This window comes from Lepidochelys kempii, chromosome 18, assembly GCF_965140265.1.
Source record: "Lepidochelys kempii isolate rLepKem1 chromosome 18, rLepKem1.hap2, whole genome shotgun sequence".
Classification (NCBI taxonomy): domain Eukaryota; kingdom Metazoa; phylum Chordata; order Testudines; family Cheloniidae; genus Lepidochelys; species Lepidochelys kempii.
Window position 1 is genome coordinate 1,517,235 of NC_133273.1, and position 13,807 is coordinate 1,531,041.

Here is a 13,807-nt window from a genome sequence, read left to right on the forward strand (position 1 = left end):
TCTTGCCAGCAAGTTAAAGAAGTATGGGCTGGATGAATGGATTATAATGTGGATAGAAAGCTGGCTTGATTGTCGGGCTCAAAGGGTAGTGATCAATGGCTCCATATCTAGTTGGCAGCCGGTATCAAGTGGAGTGCCCCAAGGGTCGGTCCTCGGGCCGGTTTTGTTCAATATCTTCATTAATGATCTGGAGGATGGCATGGACTGCACCCTCAGCAAGTTTGCAGATGACACTAAACTTGGAAGAGAGACAGATACGCTGGAGGATAGGGATAGGATACAGTGGGACCTAGACAAATTAGAGGATTGGGCCAAAAGAAATCTGATGAGGTTCAACAAAGACAAGTGCAGAGTCCTGCACTTAGGATGGAAGAATCCCATGCACCGCTACAGACTAGGGACCGAATGGCTCGGCAGCAGTTCTGCAGAAAAGGACCTAGGGGTTACAGTGGACAAGAAGCTGGATATGAGTCAACAGTGTGCCCTTGTTGCCAAGAAGGCTAACGGAATTTTGGGCTGTATAAGTAGGAGCATTGCCAGCAGGTCAAGGGACATGATCATTCCCCTCTATTCGACATTGGTGAGGCCTCATCTGGAGTACTGTGTCCAGTTTTGGGCCCCACACTACAAGAAGGATGTGGAAAAATTGGAAAACGTCCAGCGGAGGGCAACAAAAATGATTAGGGGACTGGAACACATGATTTATGAGGAGAGGCTGAGAAAACTGGGATTGTTTAGTCTGCAGAAGAGAAGAATGAGGGGGGATTTGATAGTTGCTTTCAACTACCTGAAAGGGGGTTCCGAAGAGGATGGATCTAGACTGTTCTCAGTGGTAGCAGATGACAGAACAAGGAGTAATGGTCTCAAGTTGCACTGGGGGAGATATAGGTTGGATATTAGGAAAAAAATTTTCACTAGGAGAGTGGTGAAGCACTGGAATGTGTTACCTAGGGAGGTGGTGGAATCTCCTTCCTTAGAAGTTTTTAAGGTCAGGCTTGACAAAGCCCTGGCTGGGATGATTTAGTTGGGGATTGGTTCTGCTTTGAGCAGGGGGTTGGACTAGATGACCTCTTGAGGTCCCTTCCAACCCTGATATTCTATGATTCTAAGTAACAGAGGCTGATGCGTGGGTTTCTTGCCTGGAGCTGGTGGCTAGGAGCCAATCGTTGAGATACGGAAACACAAGGAGTCCATAATGCCTGACGTGGTCTGCTACAATGGAAAATACTTTGATCAAGTCTCTGGGAGCAGTAGCTATCCTGAAGGGGAGCACCTTGTAATGAAAATTCGTCACTGCCATATGAACCTTGAATTTGCAGATGAAATGACTGAGGTGCCAAAGATCAAGGACTGGTCTCCACCCACCTTTCTTTTTGGGTATCAGAAAGTAAGTTGAGTAGAATCCTATTCTCTGATATTTTGGAGGAATGTATTATATTGCTCCCCTTTGTAACAAGGAGTTCAACTTTTGGACAAGAATACTGTCGTGAGAGCAGCCCCCAAGGGTGATGGGGATGGGAGTTTTCGAGGAGGGAATGTGACAAACTCTGTCATCTAGCCACAGTGAATGATGTCAATACCCATCTGTCTGTTATCACACTCTAAGCATAGAAAAATGACCCCCAAAGGGAGTAGGAAGGTCATGAGGCAGTAGACATAGTGGTCAGCGGCTCCTGGGCTCACACCCTTGGCTGGAGATTGAGTCTGGCTCCTGGGCTCACACCCCTTGGCTGGAGATTGAGTCTGGGACGTTGAAGTCTGATAGGGATGCCATGGGAGGCAAGACCTCTCTGTGTCTTTTGACGTTTCCCTGGGGCTCATTAGGTCTCTGTGGGTAGAACTGAGGAGATCTGAAGCACTGGGTGGATGATGGACAGTGAAATTTTCATTTCAGGGCAGGAGTGTAGATGCCCAATGAGTGAAGAGTAGCCTTGGAGTCCTTTAGTGTATGTAGTGATTCACCTGTCTTCTGGTTAAAAAGATGGGATTTGTCAAAAGGGAGGTTCTCAATGGTATTCTGGAACTCCCTAGGAAAACCAGAAGAATGGAGACAAGACTATCTATGCATGACTATTGCTGCAGCCATGGCCCTGGAGGAGGAATATGCTGCATCTACTGTACATTGGAGAGCAGTTCTGGCCATGAGCTTCCCTCCATCAACAAGTGCCTGAAAATGAGCACGATCTTGTTGTGGAAGGCTATCAAAATTCCTCGAATTTACTGTAATTTAGGAAGTCCTATTTGGCTAATAATTTGTGATTCTGAATTGTAGGCTAGAAGATGAAAAAGTTTATGTTCTAGAAGATCTATACACTTCCCTTCCTTATCAGCAGGTGTGGATCGAAGATGTTGCTGTTTGGCCCTTTCTGCAGCAGCCTGGACTACTAGGGAATTTGGAGGCGGATGGAACAAAAGAAATTCAGATCCTTTGGCCAGAACATAATAGCCATGCATGTGGCAGGGGTGTACTATACTATTCTGGAAGGCTCCAGTCTAGCTTAGTTAATTGGTAATGCTATTCTTGCCAGCCCCAAGGTGTGAAGGACATCCAGAAGCTTGTGCTGGAAGTCTTGGATCTCTTCTAAAGGAATCTGGAGTTTCACCATGACTCTCTGTAACAGCTCCTGGAATTGCCTGAAGTCATCCAGTGGGGAAGTGGATGATGTAGCAACCACTTTGTCTGGTGAGGAGGAAGGGAATCTTGCCGGTTCCAGTGGAACTGCTGGGACCAGGCTAAAAAGTTCTTTCTCCACCACTGGATCCATATGCCTGCTGGAAGGATACCTCAAGGGGAAGGCAGTTGACAGTTCCTTCGCAAATCAGGTGGGTTTTGAGGGGCCGTATTGTGCACAGGGTCTCCAATATGCCCAATAGGTCAGATCCAAAAGAGATTGTGGCGGTCCCAAGGCGTGGTACCAGTGGCTCTGTGGTAGCTGAGGTGGTAGTTGTTGCTGGAGATGTGGTGGTCTCTGCGATGGTGCATAAGGGTGGTATGATAAAGGTGGTTCTTCTCTCAGTTCCGACTCATCTGAAAAGGAGACAGCGCACTCTGGCTTTAATGGTGGTACCGTCGGAGCCAGTGGAAGAGTGTAGAGCATCAGTGCAGAGGGTGAGGGACCTCGTATCAGAGACACATTCCTTGGATGGGACAGAATCTCTCTAGCAGTAGAGGGACTCGATGGAGGGGGTACTCCGGGTCTGGCAAGGAAAAGATGTCCCGAGACGCAGCCATAGCTCCAGATATCCCTGGTGTGAGAGGCATTGGTCCTGGCACTGGGATCACTCCTGGTACAGGTCCCGCGTCTTGTGGGGTGCCGGAGATGGCAGTACCAATGGATTGGCACCTAAAACTGCTGGGTCCTATTGTTTATGGGTCTTTTTCCTGTGCCTGTGAAACTCAGAACATACTCAGTCCCCTTGGGCTGAGCTGGGGAAAGGAGTGTCGATTTTCTTTGATTTAGAGAAATACTTAGTCCCATGCTTATGGGAGGGCTTCCTTACCTCCTAACCAAGCCCCATCACAGGGGCAGTTCTGCTGGCACCAGAGTCAGATGTAGTAGCAGGAGGCATGCTCCTTGCTGAACCAGGCCAATGTATGGGGGGTGTTCCCTGGCCTGGGTCCAAGTGTGGTCTCATGGCGAGCTCCACAAGATGCTTCTAGAGGCAAAGTGCCCAGACTTCTTGGGTACAGCTGGGGAAGGACTGGCAAATACTGCACCTGGTCATGATTTGATCTTCTCCCAGGCAGTAGAGGCAGCGTTGGTGGTTGTTTCTGACCAAAAAGGATTGCAGGCAGAAGGCACAAAGTTTAAAGCCTGGAGTCCTGGGCATAGTCCGGTACCCATATGTGGAGGTGAAAACCTCAAAGCCTATCTAAAAACAAGTGCTAAAAGTATTAACTATTAAAACTAAGAGAAAATAAGCCTGGTAAAACTACTAAAAAACTAATTAAAGCTATTTACAACTATCTTTTCAGAAGTGTGTCAGAGACGAGGACCCTGGAAGTTCTGATCCAGACCATGCATCACTGAAAAGGAACTGGAGACATGGTTGGTCTGGTCTGCCCTTCATCACCTCAAACGGAAGCACAAGGTAGCCATGATGCATGTGTGGACCAACAGACACTACTTTCAGATTCTCCAACTCTGGACCCATGGTGCATAGGCATAATTCTTCAGTGGAATACAATAGGGACCATCACTCAAAGAAGAACTAATGCTGTATGGCACTGGTGTGCAACCTGCAACCCATTGAAGAGTTTCTGAATAAAAAAGATGTTGCCATCTTTAACTGCATCAAAGCTTCAAGGCTGAGTAACTTCATTTTTTAAGACTAAAAGCAAGATTTAAAGCTATCAAAGACAGGCACACACACTAAGTTCACAGTATTACCTTCCAAAATGGATACATTATATCTATACAAAGCCCTAAACAAATTTGCTCTTTTGAATGCTAATATCCTGGAAAGTTGCTGATATTAGCATTCAAAAGAGTTATCAAGTGAATGATATTTGAAGAGATTTCTTACTGGAAACTATTAGTTTTAAAGGATGAAATCTCTTCCCATTCCCTGCTTCTCCCTCCTCCTTCTTCTCCTCCCTCCATTTCCCTTTTCAGTTGCTTGCTGCTCCTCTCCTTTTCCTGCTTCAAACAGCTGCAGATCAGTGAGAAGCAGAAGTGAAATCCACTCCTTGCTACACAGCTGAGACATACTATTGAATACAGCATCAGCTGGTGGCATAGCAGAGCAGAGCAAAACTGAGCCTTATTTTCATCCAATCACAGCAGCCTCTGTCTTCAGGCTGCAGCTGGCTTGGCCCTTTTAGTGAGGCAGCACATTTCAGCCAATCATGAGCCAGGAACAAGGAATGCAAGAGGAAGGGAAGAAGTAAGAATTGAGGGGGAAGATTTTTAAGAATTCAGGAAGAGGAGGAGGCAGGGCAGAGATAGGAAAACAGAGGAAGAGGAATGAAATAATAATACAAAAAGGGGAGAACAAAAAGTAAGGAAAGAAAAAATAGTGTGAATGAAGCAAAGTGGCAAATGGAAAGAAATAAAATAAAATAAAGAAATAGAACAAAGAGAAAGCAAGCTCTTCAGTTAGGAAAATATAGTTTATTTATTTGCGTTTAATATAAATGGATTTCTGTGAGAACACACACAGACACAAAACTCATGCAACTGTATGAAAAATATGTATTTATATTAACCGTGTCCTTCAAGCTCCTGGCATGTTACCAAAGTGGCCATTGGTACCACAGAGGCTGTGCCCCACTGCTGCAAGGATGATTTTGAAGCAGATCTCTTTTGAGCAAGAAAGGGGAAAAATTATTACCAAACTCATTTACCTTAATTTCTATCAAGTTAGAAGCACTCACAATGATTTTATTTGCTTCTATATTAGCGCTCAAGGAAAACAACTTCTCTGCTTTAGGCAGATTGAATAGAAATCAAAATATCTAAGATCCCTAAAGGGCACTTTCTTTCCTTGAGGATAGATTTCATGAATATCAAGGCCAGTTTTTAACTTCATTCACACTATTTTTTAACTTAGTAAGCCTGAAGATAGTTCATACTTACAGCTACACCCCTTCCCCCGGAAGTTTGCCTCCCAAAATCGGCAAAGGCTGGTGTGAAGTCTGGTCCTCGAGGTAATATCCGAGGGTCCAGAGTTCGAATTGGCAATTTTGGCTGATTAATCTGCATGGTGGAACAACAACAACAACAAAAAGAGTCTGTTAAACTTTTGTGATGTGGTTATTACAAACATGTGTAATCTGTAGACAGTCCTCTGCCAATGTCCAATTAGTTATAAGCAGGGTTACAACATATATTTGTTATTTTAGCAAACAGTAAGTTTAATGTTTTCTATTAATTTCCAGAGTTACACAAAAAATTGTATTTCATTTGTGCCATGCCTTACACCAATGGCTGTTATATAAATACACAACAAGGACAATGAGAACTCTGGAAAATTTGTCAGGGTTTGACATGACTTATAGAGAATAAAAAAATGGCTAAGTAGGGCTACTATTTGAGAAATACATTTGATGGTCATGGTTAAGGATCACTAAACTGTCATCTGATATGAAACAAATACCCTTAGTTTTAACAAGGCAAATGGCTGACCAAGCAAAGCAACCTTGAAAGATGATGACCAGGTGAGGTCAGAGAAAACTGAAAGGGGAGTAGTTTAGATAAAGCCTTTCCTGATGGCATAGCTGGGTTTTACAGCATTGCCAGTCCTGGAAGTTTAAAGTGGAAATGTTCACCCAATAGGAAATCACAAATACTCTGATTTGTGCTTGAATCTTAGGGGCCCAAATCTGTTCTGTCAAGTATGTGTAAATCTGCAGGAGTCAACAGATTTACATGGCCGTAACTGAGGTAAGACTCCCAATGACTACCTCTTTTAAAATAATAATGAATAACTTTCCTTCAAGAGATACAAAAAGATAGTGAGAAGACTCATTATGTAATGACATTTGGTCAACTATGTGCTAGCATCAACCAATCAATATAATCTCACAGTGAAGCACATTTTTAAAAAATCGAGTCCGCACTGATGATCAGTTCATATTCATTAATTGATCACACCCAAACCCAGTGGTTTTCAAACTGTGGGTAGCAACCCAGTACTGGGTCGCAGAATGGAAGGCACTGGGTCGTGGCGGCTCTGGTCAGCACAGCCGACCGGGCTGTTAAAAGTCCCATCGGCAGTGCTGCATGGCTAAGGCAGGCTAGTCCCTAACTGTTCTTACACCACGCTGTGCCCCGGAAGCAGCCAGCAGCAGGCCATGGGACTCCGCATACTTCCCCCTGCTCAAGGACCGGCTTCGCACTCCCATTGGCTGGTTCCTGGGGGGAGGCGGTGCCTGTGTGTGAGACCCATGTGGAACCCCTTGCACGCCTCCGCCTAGGAGCCACACCTGCTTATGGCTACTTCTGGGATGCAGCACGGTCACAGTGCCAGGAGAGGCAGGAAGCCTGCCTTAGCACCCCCACTTCGCCACTGACCGGGAGCCGGCCGAGGTAAGCCAACCCCAACCTCAACCCATGCCCCAATCCCCAGCTGCAGCCCTGAGCCCCCCAAAACCTGGAGCCCCTTCCTGCACCCCAAACCCCTCATCCCTGGCCCTACCCCAGAGCCTACATCCCCAGCCCAGAGCCCTGACCCCCTCCCGCACCCCAACCCCCTGCCCCAGCCCTGAGCTTGGCCCAAACCCAGAGCCCCTTTCCCCCCAACCCATCATCCCTGACCCCACCCTAGAGCCTGCACCCCCAGCCCAGAGCTCTGACACCCTCCTGAACCCAACCCCCTACCCCAGCCCAGAGCCCCGTTCCGCACCCCAAACCCCTCATCGCCAGTTCTGTTGGGTTGCGGGCAACAACAATTTTTTTCAACTGGGTTGCCAGAAAAAAAGTTTGAAAATCACAGCCCAAGCTTGTGTTATTTTATAATATGTGGCTTTAACCAAATACCGTCCCATTCCCTTGCTGACAAAACATATGCCAAAAAGCTCACCAAATACTCTAGTTTGCATTAGAATCCATAGTTATTAATATGAATAGAATCCTGATGCTTACTGAATATGCAACAGAACCAGGAACTTGGATGAGCTGTTAGCATTGAGAAATTCAGATTCTTGGCATTTAAAAGTTAAACCTCCTCTTTCTCATCCCATTCCCTTTCAGTCAAATGATTCTTAGTGTCTTCACCTCTTTATTACAGAATTTGCACACACCTGTTTTATTGGGTCTCCTCTCACCTTGTCGAGGACCACATCACTAATGGGAGGCAGCCCTTCCGGTTTCTGTATACAGGCAGGCATGAACTGGAAATCCAGCAGGAACTCCCTATCGTACTGCTTCTTCCCTTCAGGATCCATGGGCTTCCACTGTTCTGTAATGATAGAAGATGGCTAAGGTTCATAGGCAACACAAAGAGCTTTGCTCCTGGAGAGTACACTTTAGATAAACCTGGAAGAAGGTATCTTTGGCTAAAATTGTTTTTTTAATTTTCACTTAGAAATAAACAAGTTAAATTGTCAGAGCATAAGCAATGGGGAACACACAGCACAGTCCAGGAGGAGTCACATAAAGTACTAATGTCACCAACTTTCACCCATGACTAGATGCTAGAGACAATAAAAATCCAGGATACAGCTCTTAAGTAAATAGATTCAGGAACGGAGGAGCAAAATCAGAGAGATTTTGAAAACAGGGCAACAAAATGCTTTGACTTCTGAGCACTCTATCCTGGGAGTGGAACAGAGTTCAAGTGCAGCTTGAAAATGTGAAAGTTTTTTGCTTTACAATGTCAATGCTCAAGGTAAGACAAATGGCAGAACCATGAGGGACAAGCACAACTGCAGCTGCGCAGTCTACAGAAAATTAGCATCCGAGGATCTGGAGCCATGATTTTCTCTGCTGGCAGCAGTGTTTAAAATTAGGATAGAAAAAAACCCCTCATTATCTACCTCTCACAACTGTTGTTCTTCAAGATGTGTTGTTCATGTCCATTCCAAGTAGGTATGTGCGCGCCGTGTGCACAGTTGCTGGAAGGTTTTCCCCTAGCGGTACCCGTCGGATCGGTTTAGGCACCCCCTGGAGTCATGCCTTCATGGCACTGCATATGGGGCCCTGCCAACCCGCCACTTCTTCAATTCCTTCTTGCCGGTTCACTCCAACAGAGGGATAGGCTGGGGGGTCTGGAAATGGACATGAGCAACACATCTCAAAGAACAACAGTTATGAGAGGTTTCAGAGTAGCAGCCGTGTTAGTCTGTATTCACAAAAAGATAAGGAGGACTTGTGGCACCTTAGAGACTAACAAATCTATGTGAGCATAAGCTTTCGTGAGCTACAGCTCACTTCATCGGATGCATTCAGTGGAAAAAATGCACTGAATGCATCCGATGAAGTGAGCTGTAGCTCACGAAAGCTTATGCTCAAACAAATTTGTTAGTCTCTAAGGTGCCACATGTACTCCTTTTCTTTTAACGGTTATGAGAGGTAGGTAACTGGTTTTTCTTCAAGTGCTTGTTCATGTCGATTCCAATTAGGTGACTACCAAGCAGTACCTTTGAAGTGGGGTTGGAATTCACTGACTCACCGACTGAAGCTCTGCTCTGCCAAATGCTGCATTGTCCCTGGAATGCTGTGTAATGGCATAGTGAGACATAAAGGTGTGGACTGATGACCATGTCGTGGCCCTGAAGATCTCCTGGATCGAGACCGGTGCCAGGACTGCCGTCGAGGAATGTGCCATCAGTGAGTGGGCAAGTATCTTTGTCAAATCCTAATATGCCCAGATACAGGACGTGACCCACGATGAAATTCTTTGGGAAGACACCAGGAGGCCCTTCATCCTATCTGCTACTGCAACAAAAAGCTGGTTCGATTTTCAAAATGGCTTTGTCCATTCAATATAAAAGGCCAATGCCCACCGAACATCCAGGGAATGGACTTTTTGTTCCCGGCTATTAGTGTGTGGCTTAGGGTAAAATACTGGGAGAAAAATGTCCTGATTGGCATGAAACTGAGACGATCTTTGGAAGAAAGGCTGAATGAGGCCGAAGCAGTACCTTGTTCTTATATAAGAAAGTGTAAAGAGGTTTGGATGTTAGGGCCTTAAGCTTGGATACCCTCCTAGATGAGGTTATTGCCACCAGAAATCCCACCTTCCTTGACAGGTAGAGTAGTGAGCATGTTGCTTGGGGTTCGTAGCGGGCCCCATTAGTTTAGAAAGCACCAGATTGAGTTCCCATGTAGGAATCAGTTGTTGTACTTGCAGGTATAACCTGTCAAGTCCTTTAAGAAAACAGCTGGCCATTGGGTTAGCGAAGACTGATTGGCTGGCAACCCCTGGGTGAAACACCGAAATGGCAGCCAGGTGAACCTTTATTGACGACACCGACAGTCCTTGCTACTTTAAGTGCAGCAGATAGTCCAAGATGAAGGGTACTGATGACTTCATCGTAGAAATATGATTCCATAAGGACCAAATTGAGAATCTTTTTCACTTGGCCAAGTAGGTGGCCCTTGTGGATGGTTTCCTACTGCCAAGGGCCCCAAATATGTCAGCTCGAGTGGATTTAACCATGAAGCCTCCATGCCGTGAGGTGGATAGATTTGAGATTGGGACGCCAGAGATGGCTGTGGTCCTGGGTGATCAGGTCCGGAACTAGGGGCAGGATGATCGGGGTGTCCACTGACAGTTCCAGGAGAGTGCTATACCAGTGCTGACAGGGTCAGGTTGACGCTATCAATATCACCAAGGCTCCTTGCTTTCTGCCCTTGAGCAGAACCTTGTGGGCAAGTAGAATAGGCGGAAATTCGTAGAACAGGTGGTCCTTCCAAGGAAGGAGGAATGCATCTGCAAACGAGCCCGGGCTGTAATTCAGAAAGGAGCAGAACTGCTAACAACTATCTTAACTATTCACAGATTAAACTAAGAGACCACTAGGGGATCACTCAAGCCACGAACAAGAGAAGAGAACGCTCCAACGACTGTCACTGGAGGTAAGAAGGAACTGAACAGGTGGTGGGTCGGCAGGACTGTACATGCAGCGCCATGAAGGAGCAACTCCAGGAGCACCTGAACCATGACGACAGGTACTGCTAATGGAAAACCTTCCGGCGACTGTGCATGCAGCATGCACACACCTACTTGGAATTGACATGAGCAAGCACTTGAAGAAAACATCTACTAGCTCAACAGCCAGGTTGATTAATCAGGCTCATAAATGGGGAAACACACTTTTATCTGAAGAAAAACATCTGAGATTCTTTTTTGTGTGTTTTACTGAGACTGAACAGCATTGCTCTGTTTCCTACCTAATCCATCAGTCTATTCTATTAAACTTTTCTTCCTATGTCTTTCTGCTCTTTCCTCATTTAATTCCTTTGAACCTTGAGTTCAGATTCTCTACATTATGACATCATCTGCACCCCTATGACCACAAAGAGAAACTTGTTCCAAACAACAAGCTTTTCATTGAGAAAGAAAATATACCACATACAAAGGATTATAATACCTAGACCTTTTACAGTGTTTTTCACCCACAGATCTTAAAGAGTTTTTATCACTATGCCCATTTTACATATGGGAAAAACAGGGTCAGTGCCAGTTCAGTGGGCGAGAAATCCAAATCCAGCAGCCTGTCCACTGGACCACACTGCTTCCCCACTTGTATGTGGATAAATATTGAAAATAACAAAAATAATAATTACATACACACAACTTTTTTTCTTGGAAGTTTGCTAAAAAGAAATTATAGTGTGAAAAGTAAGCAGCTAGTAAATGTCAGAGACAGCCTTCTTACATATAGAGCAAACCAAGGCCAAATGGAGAATTCTTCCTAAAATCTACTAGAAGGAAAATCTGTATAGCTTTGAAAAGATCTAACAACTGAGGATTATTGTGCAAACTAGTCAGAATAAAAATGAATAATAAAATGAATAAATGAAGAATAAAAATGAAGTGCTCTTTGCTTTCAAAAGGGATTCACTTGATTCATTCCTTTTAGGAACAAGTTACAGCACGGCCAAAATTAGTCTATGAACCACCCAAAAAGCCTGAAATTTGTAGGACCATTGACTCTGCCTGACATGTTTCTATTAAAAGACATCTTATAAATTGCAGGTTTACTTTAAAATCTGTTTACCTGATAAGTAGGTGGTCTACCATAAATAGATAGGTTTCAGAGTAGCAGCTGTGTTAGTCTGTATTCGCAAAAAGAAAAGGAGGACTTGTGGCACCTTAGAGACTAACAAATTTATTTGAGCATAAGCTTTCGTGAGCTACAGCTGGTGCCACAAGTACTCCTTTTCTTTTTTCATAAATAGATAGTAGACTACCAGAGGCTTTTTATTTTTTTTTGGTAGCCATGCTATGAATTATCATGCTATCAACAGATGTGCTTCTTTCTGCAAGTTAATATAAGAAAAGCTACTCTGATCATCAACAGAATGGAATGCTGCAGAAGCAGCAGCAGTGTAATTGGACTGCAATAGTTCCTCATCGCCTATATTTCACTCCCCAGCTTTGTGTCCGTGTTCCCTACCTATTTTACTTAACACTTTATATTTATTAAGCTCTTAAGGAAATTGTTTCATTTATTCAGAGGAAACCGCATCTGGAAAATAAAATACTTGAAAGTTAGTACTAACACCGAGTAAAGAACATCGCTTCAGAGTCTTTGCTAAACAGGGAGACTATACAGCAGTTCAGGCTATACAAAATAAATACAATCATTAATAAAAGAAAACAGGTATAGCATCTATAACACTACATACCAGGAAAGGTATTGTCTTCTTGGAACCCACACTCTAACCATTTGACAACAGAATAACATTTCATATCTTGATTAGGGCTAGATAACTAGGATTGGTCAGATTATTAACATACATTATTTATTTTTTATTCAGCATAGACTTGTAAAGGATCACCTTCTCCAACTGGGACCAATTTAGAAATGGAAGGTTTTGAATGTCTAGATGTAAATCAGAGGCCAGTAGGTTAGATTAGATCATATGCAACCCTCTGGCATTAAAATATATGAAATTGTATAACTGGGTAATTGTTTTAAAATAATACAACTGGGTTTGGTATTCAGTAGTTAAATCTGACAGTGTAATCTTTTAAACCCACTTTAAATTAATATCTGTTGTTTTATATTACAGCAGAGCTACTATTCTAATGAAAAGATCTCATGGTTCTGTTTTGTGTGTCAAATATTCTCGTGTCTCCTCTAATTAAAGTTTCTAAAACTAAAAGGACTTCTCTGATCAATTTCAAAAGCCAGGCGTGCGGCAGCTACCTCACACAGCCACTTGTACTTGTGCTGAAGTCATCTACACACAGACATATAAATTGACGCAGCCAGGAATTTTCTTCTCCTCTCACCCGCTTCCTCTCCAGTCCTCTCTTCTCTTTCACCACCAGAAAGGAAAAATGACACTTTCAATACTGTCTCCTCCTAGAAGGGCTCTCTAGGCTTGTAGATTAGCAAAATCGCAACACAGCTAAATACTGTAAAACACAACATCTCCCCAGTGTGAGTACACTGCTTTCAGTCCATAAGCACCCTTCTTTTCTTAGGGCCTATGTAGCATTCCTTACTCATCCTGAAGGAAGGGGGAAAGAGAGAAAAGCAAAGCATGCATGCATTCAGGCAGGCTGGAACGCCGGATTTACCTGGTTTATACTGGTATTCTAGCCCTTCACCAGAGCTCTCTGTGGAGCCTGAATTAGCATCAGCTCCTTCACTCTCTGAAACACACTCAGCTCCATTACGTATAGGCTCTGCTTCCTGCTCTCCATTTTCTTCCACAACTTTTGCTTTTTTAAGTTCAGAGGTATCTCTTTCCAGGTGGAACACATGTCTCATTTTATCCTGTTCAGATTCAGGTACTTTGTCACCCGAAAGTTCCTCTTCTACTTTACGCTGAAGCAGAAGCAAGAGAGAGATTCTGATTAAAAACAACACCCTTTCCAAGACACTCCGTATGTGAAGCGGCTACATACTCTTCACTACAGCACATTTGCACAACACTATAATGTATATGTATCTTAAACTGTGACATGTACGACTATAATGAAACAGAGTAAATAAGATCATTTACTCAAAACACAGTATCTCATTTTCTGAAGTAACCCACTGTCAATTAACATTGTAACTGGAATGGCTTAATATTACCTATAAAGTCTACATGTACTGTTGAGTTAGAATGGAAGGAACAGTTAAGCCCTGTAATACGATGATCAGGAGTAACAGATAGGAATCCAAACCCATGCAATCTCT

At 44.0% G+C, this 13,807-nt stretch overlaps 1 protein-coding gene across 17 annotated transcripts in view; it reads right to left on the reverse strand.

Annotated features, from left to right (window-relative positions):
• EIF4G3 (eukaryotic translation initiation factor 4 gamma 3) overlaps positions 1-13,807 on the reverse strand; it is a 440,859-nt gene that overhangs the window by 104,220 nt on the left and 322,832 nt on the right. For 12 of the 17 annotated variants that reach the window (XM_073316601.1, XM_073316591.1, XM_073316590.1 and 9 more), the window contains 3 exons: positions 13,201-13,450; positions 7,745-7,902; positions 5,580-5,699 (listed from right to left, as the gene is read on the reverse strand). In XM_073316601.1, the coding sequence (XP_073172702.1) occupies positions 5,580-5,699; positions 7,745-7,902; positions 13,201-13,450 (528 nt within the window). The remainder of the gene's footprint in view (positions 1-5,579; positions 5,700-7,744; positions 7,903-13,200; positions 13,451-13,807) is intronic. The other 5 variants (XM_073316594.1, XM_073316587.1, XM_073316593.1 and 2 more) reach the window with 1 other exon arrangement.